Here is a 13,574-nt window from a genome sequence, read left to right as displayed (position 1 = left end):
TTATTTTATTTTTTTCAAAATTTTTGGTTTTCAATATTTTTCCTTCTTTTTCAAATTTTTCATATTTCATTATTTTCCCTTTTTTATTTTAAAATTTTTCGGTTTTTATTATTTTTCCCTTTTTTTTCAAATTTTTCAGTTTTGATTATTATTTTTTTTTAATTTTTCAGTTTTTGTTATTTTTCCTTTTTTTTCAAAATTTTCAATTATCATTATTTTTTAACATTGCAATTATCTTCCAATAAGTTTAAATTAAAAAATAATCAAAATTTAGTAATTAATTAAAAAAAACCTAAAAAATAAAGTCGTTATGTATGAGGACAATTTCATTTTTTTCCAACACACAAACAGTCCTCTATAAGGATGACATTGCCTTTTTTTTAAAAAAAAAAAAGAGAAACTGGTTGGATGGAAGACGACTTCACACTATAACAACTTAACTCTATTTGACAAAAAAGAAATCAACGAACCTATATTTACAAAATTAACTTTAAAGAGACTCTGAAATAAATAAAAAAAACACGAATGGAAGGTGGAATGAGTTTTGAGCTAGTAATTTAGAGTTTATGATTTTCTTCTATTTATGTTACTTAAAATAGTTATGTAAAGACAATTGATTTTTTTGACTTCTCCATTTGAAAGTAGTACTTATCGTATATTTAAGCATTACACTACTCAATTTTCTCTAAAAAAAATAGGGTTAAATATGTTTTTAGTCCCTCAAGTTTCAGTGAATTTTGGAATTAGTTCCTCTTCAAAACTTTATACCAATTTAGTCATTCATCTTTAGAAATACATGGATTTAGTCCTTCTTACCAAATTTTATGAAGTTTATTTGACATTTTAAACATATTTTGTGATAATATTTGAGTTAACATTGAAGTAAAAATGTTTCAAACGGTATAAATAATTCAAATACTATCATGAAATGCGCTTGAAACGTCAGATAAACTTAACAAAATTTGGCTAAATTCACGCATTTTTAAAGATGAAGGACTAAATTGGTCAAAAGATTTTATGAAAGACTAATTCTAAATTTTACTGAAACTTGAGAGACCAAAAACATATTTAACCCAAAAAATATTTTAAAAATTCATGTTTTCCGTAAGTTTATTAGAAATCATTAGTTGTCCATAATTAGATGGCTTAAAAGTATTAGAAAAAATTGGATTGTTACAAACAGACCATAAATACAAGGATATAAAAAAGAAAAAAAAGTGTAGAAACTAATACAAATAATAATATTTGTTCACATTCTTATCAAATTGTCCGCATTTTGTCTATAAAATCTTCTGCAGCATGCAACTACGTTCATGTTCACTGTGATCACTTCACTCTCATCTTCTATTTTTTTATTTTCTAATCTACATTTATTTCCCCTCAACAGTTAAATAATTGCAGCTTTGTGTAGATAGGGTTTTGCCTTCTGTATCAATATCTTCAGAATAGTTGTGTTCTTCCGGGGATAATCCATCATCCACTCTTGAAACTTTATATATCACAATCATCGCCCATTCAATCGCGAGTAAGTATATTGGGTGCTTGCAACGGCTTGGTATGCTTACATGACTCCTTTATCGTAGAAGGTAAATTTGAAGAATTTTTGGTTCACATTTGGAATCCTGCCACACGGATCATGTATAAAGACTCTCCGCATATCCCAAATCTTGTTCTTGTTTGTTCTAGTGATGAATGAGAAGAAATTAAAATGAATAAGTTAGAAATATTTGTTAGAATTAATTGACGAATTAATTCTATTAGTGACTCATTTGAAATATTATAATAGGCCCAATTGTGATTTAATAAAATCTAAAGACTTATTGGTTATTATTATGGGAAGTGATAATAAATTAAAATAAAGATAAAGATAAAATAAAAATCAACTTGATAGACGTTGGTTTATAAAGGAATTGAAATTCTGTCTCTGGCCATAAGTTTTTTTCACACTAACCCATCAAAAACATGTGAGAAGAGAGAGAAAAACAAAGAGATAGACTGAGAAATGGTGGTTAAAGAGCACACAAGATTACAAATTTGAAAAACGCATATTTACATAATCTCCCGTAGATCAAAGTTAATGTTCTTTTATGTTTATCGTGTGAGAATTATAAATCTTAAAGATCTTTAATTAGTTTTACAGTATTTTGTGACGATCTAAAGAACGAGACTTGTAGTCATTTCCGTAATCCTCATGGCATTCTAGAAGTGAGCCTGTTTTGCCTGCGCTTGAGTTTTTGAAGGGTTGTTTGTGTCTTTTTCATTATTATATTATGGGGATAATTTTGTTTTTTTGGGTTAAAGAAGAAGTTTAGTGATGAAAAACTTGATGCGTGAGAATGATGATGTTGTGCAAACAAATATACAAACCATTTTATTTGGTACAACATCAGATACAATAGAATAGCCATTTCTTTCCTTAGTTCAACACTGCTATGAAGGTTTGCTGTCAATGGTTTCATCTTCTATTTTTGGTTAACTTTACTTTCTCATTTTCACCACTCTTTTTAGAAGTTCTCCCACATATGAGAACGATGAACACTTGTCCAATTTTACCAATTTTGTAAAGTTGTAAATTCCAACGTTCTGATTAATAGTTTAGTTAAAGATTAAATCAATATTTCTAGAACCATTCTCAAATATAAAATATTAAATTTCGTTAATTTCAAGATTTAAGTGATTGGACAGTTAACACAATATATATATATATATATATATATATATATGTATATATATATATATATATGTATATATATATATATGTATATATATATATATATATATGTATATATATATATATATATATATATATATAAAAGTAGAATTGAAAAGATGAGATTTACCTATGATATAAAAACTAAGTCAGCAACATATACATACTAGAAATATGTCTACACCAACACCAATGAACAAAAATTTAGAAATACCATAGGATTTTAGGGCTGAACTGTGAATAATGTTACATTTCAACTTACATAATATAAAACTGCATCTAAGATTATTCAAATAGTGTTTGGATCTCAAAATATATAACAAAATTTCAAATTATTATGTAATAAAAATTCAATTGTTAGTAAAAACTTTTAATTTGAAAGCAAAGTTTTGTTTTTAATTATTTAATTTTTCTTTGTTAGTGAATTGTATTGATCACTAGTAAATGTATTAGTCCGTGAATCTTTAATATACACGTATAAACAAAAACTTTACAATAAAATATGCGGGTACGGATAATATATTTTACGGTTTAAGTAATTATGTGTTTAAATTTGTGCATCATTTGTTTGCTATTATCTATTTTTATTATATTTTTAAATTATGATTTTGAAAATAAATATTTCGTATATATAGACAAAAAGTACATATTTTTTAAATTTTTTTTTAATGTTGAAAATAATTAATGAAATACAATATATGAATACAATTTTTGAATAAGTAAAATAATATATTCTTTTCTTTGTTTTCAGAGTATTATCATTTGAAAAATAAACAAAATGAATACTTTTATTGTTTAAAAATAATAATATTGTTATAAAATAAAGCAGAAAAAAAAATAGATGATAGAAAATAATAGACAATGAGAGGATAGGAAACAACTATTTTGTGTCTTTTATAAAGAGTCCTATAGATATAACATGGTAACTCATAAACGATACAAATCAAATAGTTAATATAAAATCTATACAATGAACTATATATGAGCAGGGGCGTACCTACGTTATGACCAAGGGTAACCATGGCTCCCTTGGGTTTTTAATTTTAATTTTGTATATATATTTATATATTTTTTAAATTTATATTTATATATTTATATATTATTTTTATTAAGTTATATGTATATATATATATATATATTATTTATGTATTATGTATATATTTTTAAAAAATAAAATAAAAACTAATTTTATAGACCTTAGTTAATAAAGCGATTAAGGTTTTGTATATGATCGTAAAGTTCTTTCAGAGCAAACCATTAATAAAGTATAAAAGTAAAAAGAAAGAGAGATTGAGAAAACGAGATTGGAGAGTAGAGAGATCGAAAAACTCATATTCACAAGATCTCCTGAGTTAGTATCTTAGTATTGTAACATCCCGTCATGATATTACGGGTTTATAAATAAAATAAAGAAAAATAAAATACTCAGCACATTTAATAATACCTCATTTTCCCAAAGCGCGGAAAAATTTAAATTGTATTACACGATCAAATAAAGTTTATAAACATCCACTACAATACCAAAATCATAATGTTATAAAATTACCCATCAGGGTTTACAACTGTTTTCAAAAGCAATAAATAACATAAGAGTTTCCCAAGTCGAACCCCTCTCCACGACTAAGCTGCACCAGAGCCACCTGCATCATCAACATCTGCTCCCGTGTACCGCGTACACGATCATCGCCAAACACACGCAGATTGGGTGAGCTTAGCAGATAAATCATATATACAATGCTACAACCATATATATCAACATGCATACATATCACATCACTTAACTTAACTTCCCACATTGTCCTATACTTTTATTCCTACAATCCGACCCCCAAACCAGATTATTCGTGTTCTACATCGTCTAGGGATTACTTCAAGGTGACTTGCTGCCATATCTATCAGCCACAACCGATAGAGCATGTGCGGGGAAAACATGCTGCGGTCCATACACCGCAACGCCAGGTAGAGTTCCCATATACGAACATAGTCTGTATCGTCCCAAGACTACCAAACTCGTCAACCAACAACTGAGGAGGGCAATCTATCTGGACCCATCCGTACTGGCCACAACCAGCACTCTCACACCGACAACACTCGCCAACCCGAGCCACAACTCAAGGGTTCCTCGTGTTCATCCACCATCCCGAGCCACAACTCAAGAGATGCTATTCCGAGCCACAACTCAAGGAATACCACGTGCTTAACCCCTATCCCGAGCCACAACTCAAGGGATATGTTCCGAGCCACAACTCAAGGAATTTCAGCAATCCCACCTTTAAAGCACCATTAGACGCCTCGTAGATCACAAATACACAATCAAAGTTCAAAGCTGCAGCAGTACAAATCGCCTGGCGGGTATCGCGTACCGCCAGGCGCACAGTGCCTTAAAGCACCCTCTGCATTCGGACACCACCTGGCGATAACCTCTGGTCCGCCAAGCGCCACGCGTTAAGCTCTTCTCTGGAATGGTCAATCTCGCCTGGCGGTTTGCTCTATGCCGCCAGGCGCTATACCATAACAGTCCCTGATTTGATCTTTTTCTGCACTTTATCGAATGCAATCCTCCATCTACTCCTAACACTCTTCCAGAAATTGTTTCCCTTAATATTTGTAGTATTACTTCCTTGTAATTGTTATATCTTCCCATTTTCATTGTGTCCCCAAGACAACTTTTCTAAATCATTTGAATCGCTACTCATCCCTAGGTTGAGTTTTTCTCCCAAGTATGTCATTCCTACCTTTAGATTTAACATCTTTCACTGTGCAGTTTTAGACCCTCCCCACTCTTAACCAAATTGAGCTTACCATCATCCCATTTATCTTTCTTAACTCATTATTTCAACTCATATAGATAGTAATTACGTTCTGAATTAGTTTGACACCTAATAGTACCCCAAATCCTCAACCCCCTTATCTTTGGTTTTCCCATCCAATTCACCTACTGATATCAATGAACCATTCCTCTATGATGTGATAAAGTTCCCACCGCCTCCTAACACAACTCAACTCTCTACTAACCACATTTCTCATTCACAAATATGTATTTCCTCGACTCTATTCTTTCCCTTCCAGGGTCACTGAGTTTCCAACACCAGCCTCGTCTCTTACAGCAACAAAAAATTCATAACTCTGAGATGGCGCCTGGCGGCAGATCGCGTGCCGCCAGGCGGTGCATAAATTCCTGGCAATTTTTCCCAGATTTTCTGCACCCGAGACAGGTTCTCTCATTACCTGTATCCTCACTTATCATCATCTTGAGCGCTTCCCCTCCAATATAATAATTCCGGGGATACCCAATATCAACTAGATTAATTTCAACATAATTTGGTTTTAGAAAATTAACAACTATGCTATGGCACCCTACCAATCCTCCATCGTCAACCCTAAGGCTGCATTATCACTGTTCTATTGATTTCCACCATCGATTACACCAAAGATCAATAAAATATAGGTTACATCTTTCCTAAATCAATACCCCCTTGGGTTTTCCCCGATCAGAACCCTTCCAGGACACTCTAAAACTCGAGATCGAGCCAACATGGTTTGCGTCGCCTGGCGGAAATTTATCACCGCCAGGCAGTTCATTAGAGAAACCCAGAAATGGGTCATCAGTCTACGTCGCCTGGCGGTACAAGGTCTCACCGTCAGGCGGTTCCTCCATGAAACCAGAAACAAGCACCAAATGATATGAGCCGCCTGGCGGCTATGTATAGCCCGCCAGGCGATTTCCGGCAAAATTCCAGAATTCAGAAAAATCACAGTATAATCATAGTTCATGCATTTTTATCACACATCTATTAACATTTCATGCGAGTACACAAATTTAACGTGGGAAAACTCCCCTAACCTGGATCCTTTCGCTTAAACTTCAATAATTTGTAAGGTTCCCCCTTTGATCACCCACCTTCCTTGCTTCCTCACTATTCAGCACCGCAACCCTCCCTCAAATCTCACAACTCTCATATTTTCGTGCTCTCTCTCTGGTATGCTTCCCAACTTGTCAAACCTTAGCCCTTAAACTAATTTTCCTTTTTAAAGTGTGCCTAAAACTAAGTGATTAATCCCAAAACGAAAATGGCATTGAATAGGACATAATGTGCCATTCAACTCCCCCCTACGGCTGCCTTTCCAGCCTCCTTTGGCTGCCCACTCACTTAGGTTTCCTTTCCACCTTTCCATATTCACGTCAAAGCCAAAAATGCCAAAAAATAAAGTTTAATGTAAGTTCTCTAAGGCTTGAACCCATAACCATGCAATCGCTAAATCAATATCAACCATTTAACCAATTCATATTTCATGCTAGAAATCACAATTCCATCTTCATAACATACCAGAACATGTTTTCAAACCCAAGTCCTCTCGCACAATCAAAGTACTCTCAACCACATGAGCTAGTACTTTTCCACATCATACCAACCATAATTTAATGTCATAATTATTTCCCCTCCCTCATTTATTAATTAATTAATTATTTAATTAATTAATTAAATTCTACGATCTTTCAAATATGATTTATGTATGTTAGATTTATAATTATCTCATTACTATATTTCTTCTAAATTAAGTTTTCCCTAAACTAGTATGAAAACTAATTTGATTTTAGGGATTTTTTTATGACATTGGCATGAACCCTAATTATATATTTCCAAATTAGTATTACCCTACATTATAAAATGTTGAAATTTTATGTTTTCCACTTCATATAATGAATTAGTTGAATAATCTTGAATTGGAATAGAAATTAGAATACCTATTTTGCATGAATTCAATCCATTAGAAAAATTAAAAATTGAGAAGTGTGAATTGCGGTATGAGAATGGTTTAAGTAAAAAAAAATAAAAAATTTTTTAATTAATAAATTATATATAAAAAATATAAATTGGCACCGCTCAATTTTTGGTCCATGTTCCGCAACTGTATATGAGTAACTGTAATATCAAGGATGACAAATCCAAAATTTTGTCATATGATTTTTTGATAGAGTTTGTCATATGATTGATACTCATATGATTCCTTTTAATTTAAAATATAATTAGGAGTAAAATATAAATATGATATATATATATATATATATATATATATTAAATAGGCAAATTTATTTATATATTATTATTATTATTATTATTATTATAAACACACCGTAACTTTGTATTTTTTTTTTAGAAAATAAAAATATTGTATTCATATAGAAAAAAAGTAAATAGATTGTAATATATTGTGTTTTTAAAATAAATTAGTAAATTGTAATATGTTCTAAAGTTAGTTCTAGTATATGATTAGTTTTTGTGTGTGTATATATATAATTACTTTTAATATATGATAAATTTACATAATTTATTTAATTTTAAAATATAATAGAAGGAAAAACAGAAATTATATATAGAGAATATGCAAATTCTATTTTATATATATATATATATATATATATATATTCTAAATATATATATTCTAAAATATGTAAAATAATGATAAAAGAGTAATTAATGATAAAAAATATTTTTTGTGATTGATATATTATATGCAATCATTTGACATGTTATTTAAATGATAATTAATTTAATATTGAACTTTTTTTTTCCTTAAGATTGATTTATTAAAACAAAAAATAATTAATTAAATAGATGTAATTTTTTTCTCGTCACATGCAAAACAAATCATATAAATTATTGAGCTTCCAGTTGTTTACTATAGCATGATGAGGGTGAATATTGTGTGTGCATAAATACCATTTTATTCTCAATTCTTTTTTACTTTTCCACTATACATAAATAATAATAATAATAATAATAATAATTACAATAATAATACTAATAATAACAATAATTATTATATTATTATTATTAATTATTAATTATTATTGTAATAATAATAATAATAATAATAATTTATTTAAATTATATATCACTACTAAAAAAACTCATATTTCCTCCTAATTTTGTTTTAATTTTTTTTACAGGAAATACTTGCACATTTTGTTATAAAAAAAATGATAGGAAATTGCTGTCAATTTTTTTATAAAACATTTTTCGCAACAAATTTTGTAGAAAATACTAACAAACTTTATAATTTTGTAAGAAATAATTATCCACTAAGGTTGCCAATTAAGATTCTTAAAATAAAAAATAGCAGGAAAATGTTTTTTCTTACAAATTTTTTTAACAAATTTGCAAGAAAATTCACATAAAAATTCTCATGTAATATGAGAATTTTTAGTACCGTATCTACGATCTATTTCAACTTAATTTCTACCAATTTTATTTTATTTAAATTTAATTTCATCAATTTTAAATTATAACTCATTTTATTCTAACATAATTGACATTAATTACATTTTTACTTTAAACTACTTTTATGTCCAAATGTAAAATGATAATCTTTCATTTTTATTAATTACAACATATTTTTTAATTTATCAAACATATCTCATTATTTATTGAACTTTATAAACTTTCATCTTATATATTTTCCTTCATTTACTATTTTTCCCTTAAATCTAAGCAACACCACTTTTACTCTCATCATCTTCAAATCTATTCAAATTTACTTCCTAAATTCATTTTCAAACACAAACACAAGCTTTGAATTTTGTGTGGAAAGAGGAAAATATTCATTCTTAAATTCTCAAAAAAAATACAAGCTTTGAATTTTGTGTGGGAAGAAGAAAATATTCTTTCTTAAAACTTTCAATAGTTGTTTTAATTGAGTATTTCTTTAAAAGCATTAGTTATCGAAATTAATGCACTATTTGTATTGAATAGTCTAATAATGACATAAATTGGAACGTTTGTATTGGTATGCAGTTAATATTAAATGATCGTTTGTATTAAACATTTAGTGAAAACGTGTGGCACCAACAGATTTAAACATCTCAAACCAACTTCTTTCCATGGAATTTTTCTTCCTTTTTAAACCACTTTTATTTCCGAGTTTTAACAGAATATTTTTGTTGTGTGCTTCTGGGAAAAAGATATATGAAATGAATTATTATAAAAAAGTTAAAAGTGGGAAAGAGGTTCTTTTGGATCTCTTTATTTTTTTAGAAAATAGAAAAAAAGAACGATGGACAAGAGTGATTAGTATAATGTTGTATTGTTAAAATAAATTAGTGATTTGTTAAATTTTGTTGGGTTTGATAATATGATTTTCAATCGTATTTCTTCATCTTCTTGAGAAAATTGAATGCGTGTGGGGTCGACATTCTGTCTATAAAATTTTGCAGCATGCAACAACTTTTCATCTTCATTGTCATCACTTGTTTTACTTCCTGTTTCTCCATTTTTCAATATGCACTTTTATTTTTCTTTCTCAGTTAAATATTTGCAGGTAGAGTAGGTTTTTCTGCATCAATGTCTTCTCCTCAGAATAGTTGTGTTCTCTTCCAAGATATGATCATGGAAATTTTGTCATGACTTTGAAGGATCTCCTGCGATTCAAGTATCTTGTCACAGATCCTGCATTTGTGAAACTTCACCTTCAAAATTCTTCAAAAAAACACTCACCTCCTATTGACCTTTGAAGACTGGGACAAAAGAAGGGATTATGCCATAGTTTGCCCTGTACAAGATTTACTTGACAACCCATCATCCACCCTTGAAACTTTACATCACAAACATCTCCCATTCAACCGCACTTACGCTATCTTGGGTGCCTGCAACGGCTTGGTATGCTTACAAGATTCTTGTATTGAAGATAAATTTAAAGAATACTGGTTTCGGATTGGGAATCCAACAACAAGGGTCATGACTAAAGACTCTCCACATATTCATCTTAATCTCAGCGATTATAAACATCCTTTCAGGTTGATGTTTGGATTTGGGTACAATGAATGGAATGACACCTACCAAGTTGTGCTATTGGATAATAATAATAAGAATCAATCGCAGAAACTGGAAGTAAGAGTTTGCTGTTTAGGAGATACTAGTTGGAGGAATACTTTAACTTGTGATGCTGTTGCCACTGTAGGTAGGCGTAGATGGCGTGAAACTTGTGATGCTTTTGTGAGTGGGACTTTAAATTGGTTAGTATTTCCCAAATCCCGCTGTAGTGATGATGAACGAGGAGGAACTAAAATGAACGAGTTAGAAATATTTTGTTACGATCTAAAGAAGAAGACTTGTAGTTGTTTTTCTATGCCAGATGGCATTTTAGAAGTCCCTCCTTTTGACACTGAGCTTAAGGTTTTGAATGGTTGTTTGTGTCTTTCTCATCATGATGATAATTTTGTTGTGTGGCTAAAGAGGGACTTTAGTGATGAAAAATCTTGGTCAAAGTTGCTGAATTATAAGAATCGTCCTTCAACTTGTTATTGCTGTCGACATTACATGGAAATAATTTGTATGCGTGAGAAAGATGATGTTGTGCTGCTTGCAGAAACAGGTTTGCAAGCAGAATTTACCTTGTGCAATATCAGAGACAATAGAATAAAGGTTCGCCAAATTTATAACGAGAACAAACAGTCTCTTTTCTTATGATTATGTTCAGAGCTTGGTTTTTCCGTGTAGGAATTAAGTAGCCTTATGTTCAGAACTTGGTTTTTGTGGTTCCATTTTCTGTTGTTTGGATATTCAGACTCCCTAAACTCATTTTCTCTTGGAAAATATTTCTGTGTTGGTGAAACAAAGCATTGGCCAAGTCATGAGTTATGAGTATCAGCATCATTGAACTTCGGCATCTCATGAGTAAAATCTTCCGATATTTCTCAGCCTTAGCCTTAAAAGTATTGTAATATTACTTTATTAATCCTGTTACTATTTAACTATTAGAAAAATAACTTCTCTGCTATGATATCAGTAAGATCTTCTATTGAAACTATAAAATGTGCTATTTCAGCTTCACTAACTCCGAAGTTTCACACCATGTGGATATAAATATGATGTTATCGTCAGTTAATCATGCTAGTTAGTAAGATTGTTGTAGATAGTCATTTTCTTCACTTATCATTACATTTCTTGTTTTTATGCCTCATAATGGTGTCACTATAGAATCTCATCCTCAGTAATATTGCATTACAAGTTTATATTAAGCTATTGACATCTGTTTTTAAATAAGATAAATTATAGGTATAAAATTTTATTTTATTTGATGGTTGAGGTAACTAAAGGCGAATATGATCTTGAATGACGGTAACATTTTGTTAAGAAAATGATATCTTCACACACAAACTTTTACAACTTATCTCACAATCATACGTGACATTGACACTTTATTTTTTTTTTATTTGTTGTGATATTCTACGTTGACTTTGTTTGAATGATAGCGGGAGGGAGAAAGGCAGAAACCGCGAGTATGCGTTATTGAAGTGGAGAGCACTTCGTTCATCTTCCAGAACAGTGTTATTGTTATTCAACCTGTGTTGTTCTTACTGAAATCCTCTTTGTCTGAAAATCCTTGTTCTTCGTTTCCCCACTGTTGCTCTTCGTGGAAACGTTTTCGTTTACCCACGGCACGAAAGGTTTGGTGGTTCGTTGTTGATATTCATTTTGGCGGAAATGAGCCATTTTTGTTGTAGTTTGTTGTCGCGCGTGACAGTAGTGGTGTTAGGTCGTGTGTTTAGTCTTAGTCATCCAAGGAAATGGGTTCGCTTATTGGACACTTAGTTGGTGGTAAGTAAATTTGATTTGTGTGTTTTGCTTGTGATTAAAACTTCTGTTAAAGGGTGAGTTGAAGAATGATTTTTGTTGGAATATATGTGTTTTATAGGTTAGGGTTATTTTTTTTTGTTCTTTATGAATTCATTTCGCCTGGCATTGTTCTTGGATTAAGTAAATGATGTTAATTGTTACAGTCGTGTATTTGTGTAATCTTTTATGTGTTTTCTGGTTCGCTGTTGTAGCAGATTAATTCAATGAGCATACAAATTCTAATTCCATTGTGATTTGGGTGTTTACTTCAAGGTGCATAGTGTAGTTCATTATTATTCCTTTAAAATTTGCTGGTTGCATGCGGTCCCCTTAGTTATGTACCTCGAAGCTTCATTTGCTTAAGTAAAAATGTTCCTTATAATTGTGGAAAAGATATAAATGAAGTCTAGAAGACATCTGCAAACTAGTATGCAAATAAGTGCTAAACCAATTCATGTGATTTGGACATCATCAACCTACACGTGTTATATAAAATTTTGTTTATACTTCCAAGCATTTGCCTTATTTATGCACTTGAAAACTTCATTTGGATAAGTAAAGATGTTCTTTTTAATTGTTGAAAACATTTAAATCAAGTGTGGAATACATGTGCAAAGTAGTGAGTAATTAAGTATTAACCCACTTCATGTGATTTGGACATTATCAACTTACACATTTTATAAAAAAAAATAATACTTGCACACATTTGCCTTATTCATGCACTTGGAAGCTTCATTTGGTTATATAAAGACGTTCTCTTTAATAAATATGTTCTTTTTAATTGTGAAAAAAGTTTAAACCAAGTCTAGAATACATGTCCAAAGTAATGAGTAAATAAGTGCTAATCCATTTCATATGATTTAGACATCATCAACCTACACAAATTTTATAATAAAAATTAAATACTTGCACGCATTTACAACCTGGAAGCTTCACATTTGGTTAAGTAAAGATGTTCTTTTTAATTCTAACAAACATTTGAAGTGTGGAATACACGTGTCAACCAATGGGTTAATAAGTGTTGACCCATTTTATCTCATTTGCACCTCATCAACCTACATTCATTTTTTTTTTCAGTGCTAGCACGTGGTTCCCTTATTTATGCACCTGGAAACTTCATTTGAATAAGTGAAGATGTTTTTTTAAATGTTGAAAACATATCACTCAAGTTTGGAAGACATGTGCAAGGCAGTGTGGATAATTGTTAACCCACTTCATGTAATTTGGACATCATTAACTTACACATT

At 30.4% G+C, this 13,574-nt stretch overlaps 1 protein-coding gene across 1 annotated transcript; it reads left to right on the top strand.

Annotated features, from left to right (window-relative positions):
• Positions 1-10,446: 10,446 nt before the first annotated feature.
• LOC114184546 lies at positions 10,447-12,215 on the top strand. Its single transcript, XM_028071853.1, has 2 exons — positions 10,447-11,133; positions 11,964-12,215. Exons 1-2 carry the CDS (start codon positions 10,447-10,449, stop codon positions 12,213-12,215), a joined length of 939 nt encoding a protein of 312 aa, XP_027927654.1.
• The last annotated feature ends 1,359 nt before the right edge of the window (positions 12,216-13,574 follow it).

The sequence above is a fragment of the Vigna unguiculata genome, chromosome 5 (genome assembly GCF_004118075.2).
Source record: "Vigna unguiculata cultivar IT97K-499-35 chromosome 5, ASM411807v1, whole genome shotgun sequence".
Lineage (NCBI taxonomy): Eukaryota > Viridiplantae > Streptophyta > Magnoliopsida > Fabales > Fabaceae > Vigna > Vigna unguiculata.
The sequence above is the reverse complement of the archived record's forward strand: the minus strand, read 5'-3'. Positions and strand labels throughout refer to the sequence as shown.

What these genes read in the sequence shown, in the direction of transcription:
- LOC114184546 (XM_028071853.1), top strand. Translation starts at nt 10,447, where the DNA reads ATGACTAAAGACTCTCCACATATTCATCTTAATCTCAGCGATTATAAA. An exon ending in TCAGAGACAATAGAATAAAG is followed by an intron (nt 11,134 to 11,963) that starts GTTCGCCAAATT and finishes TTTGAATGATAG; the next exon opens with CGGGAGGGAGAAAGGCAGAA.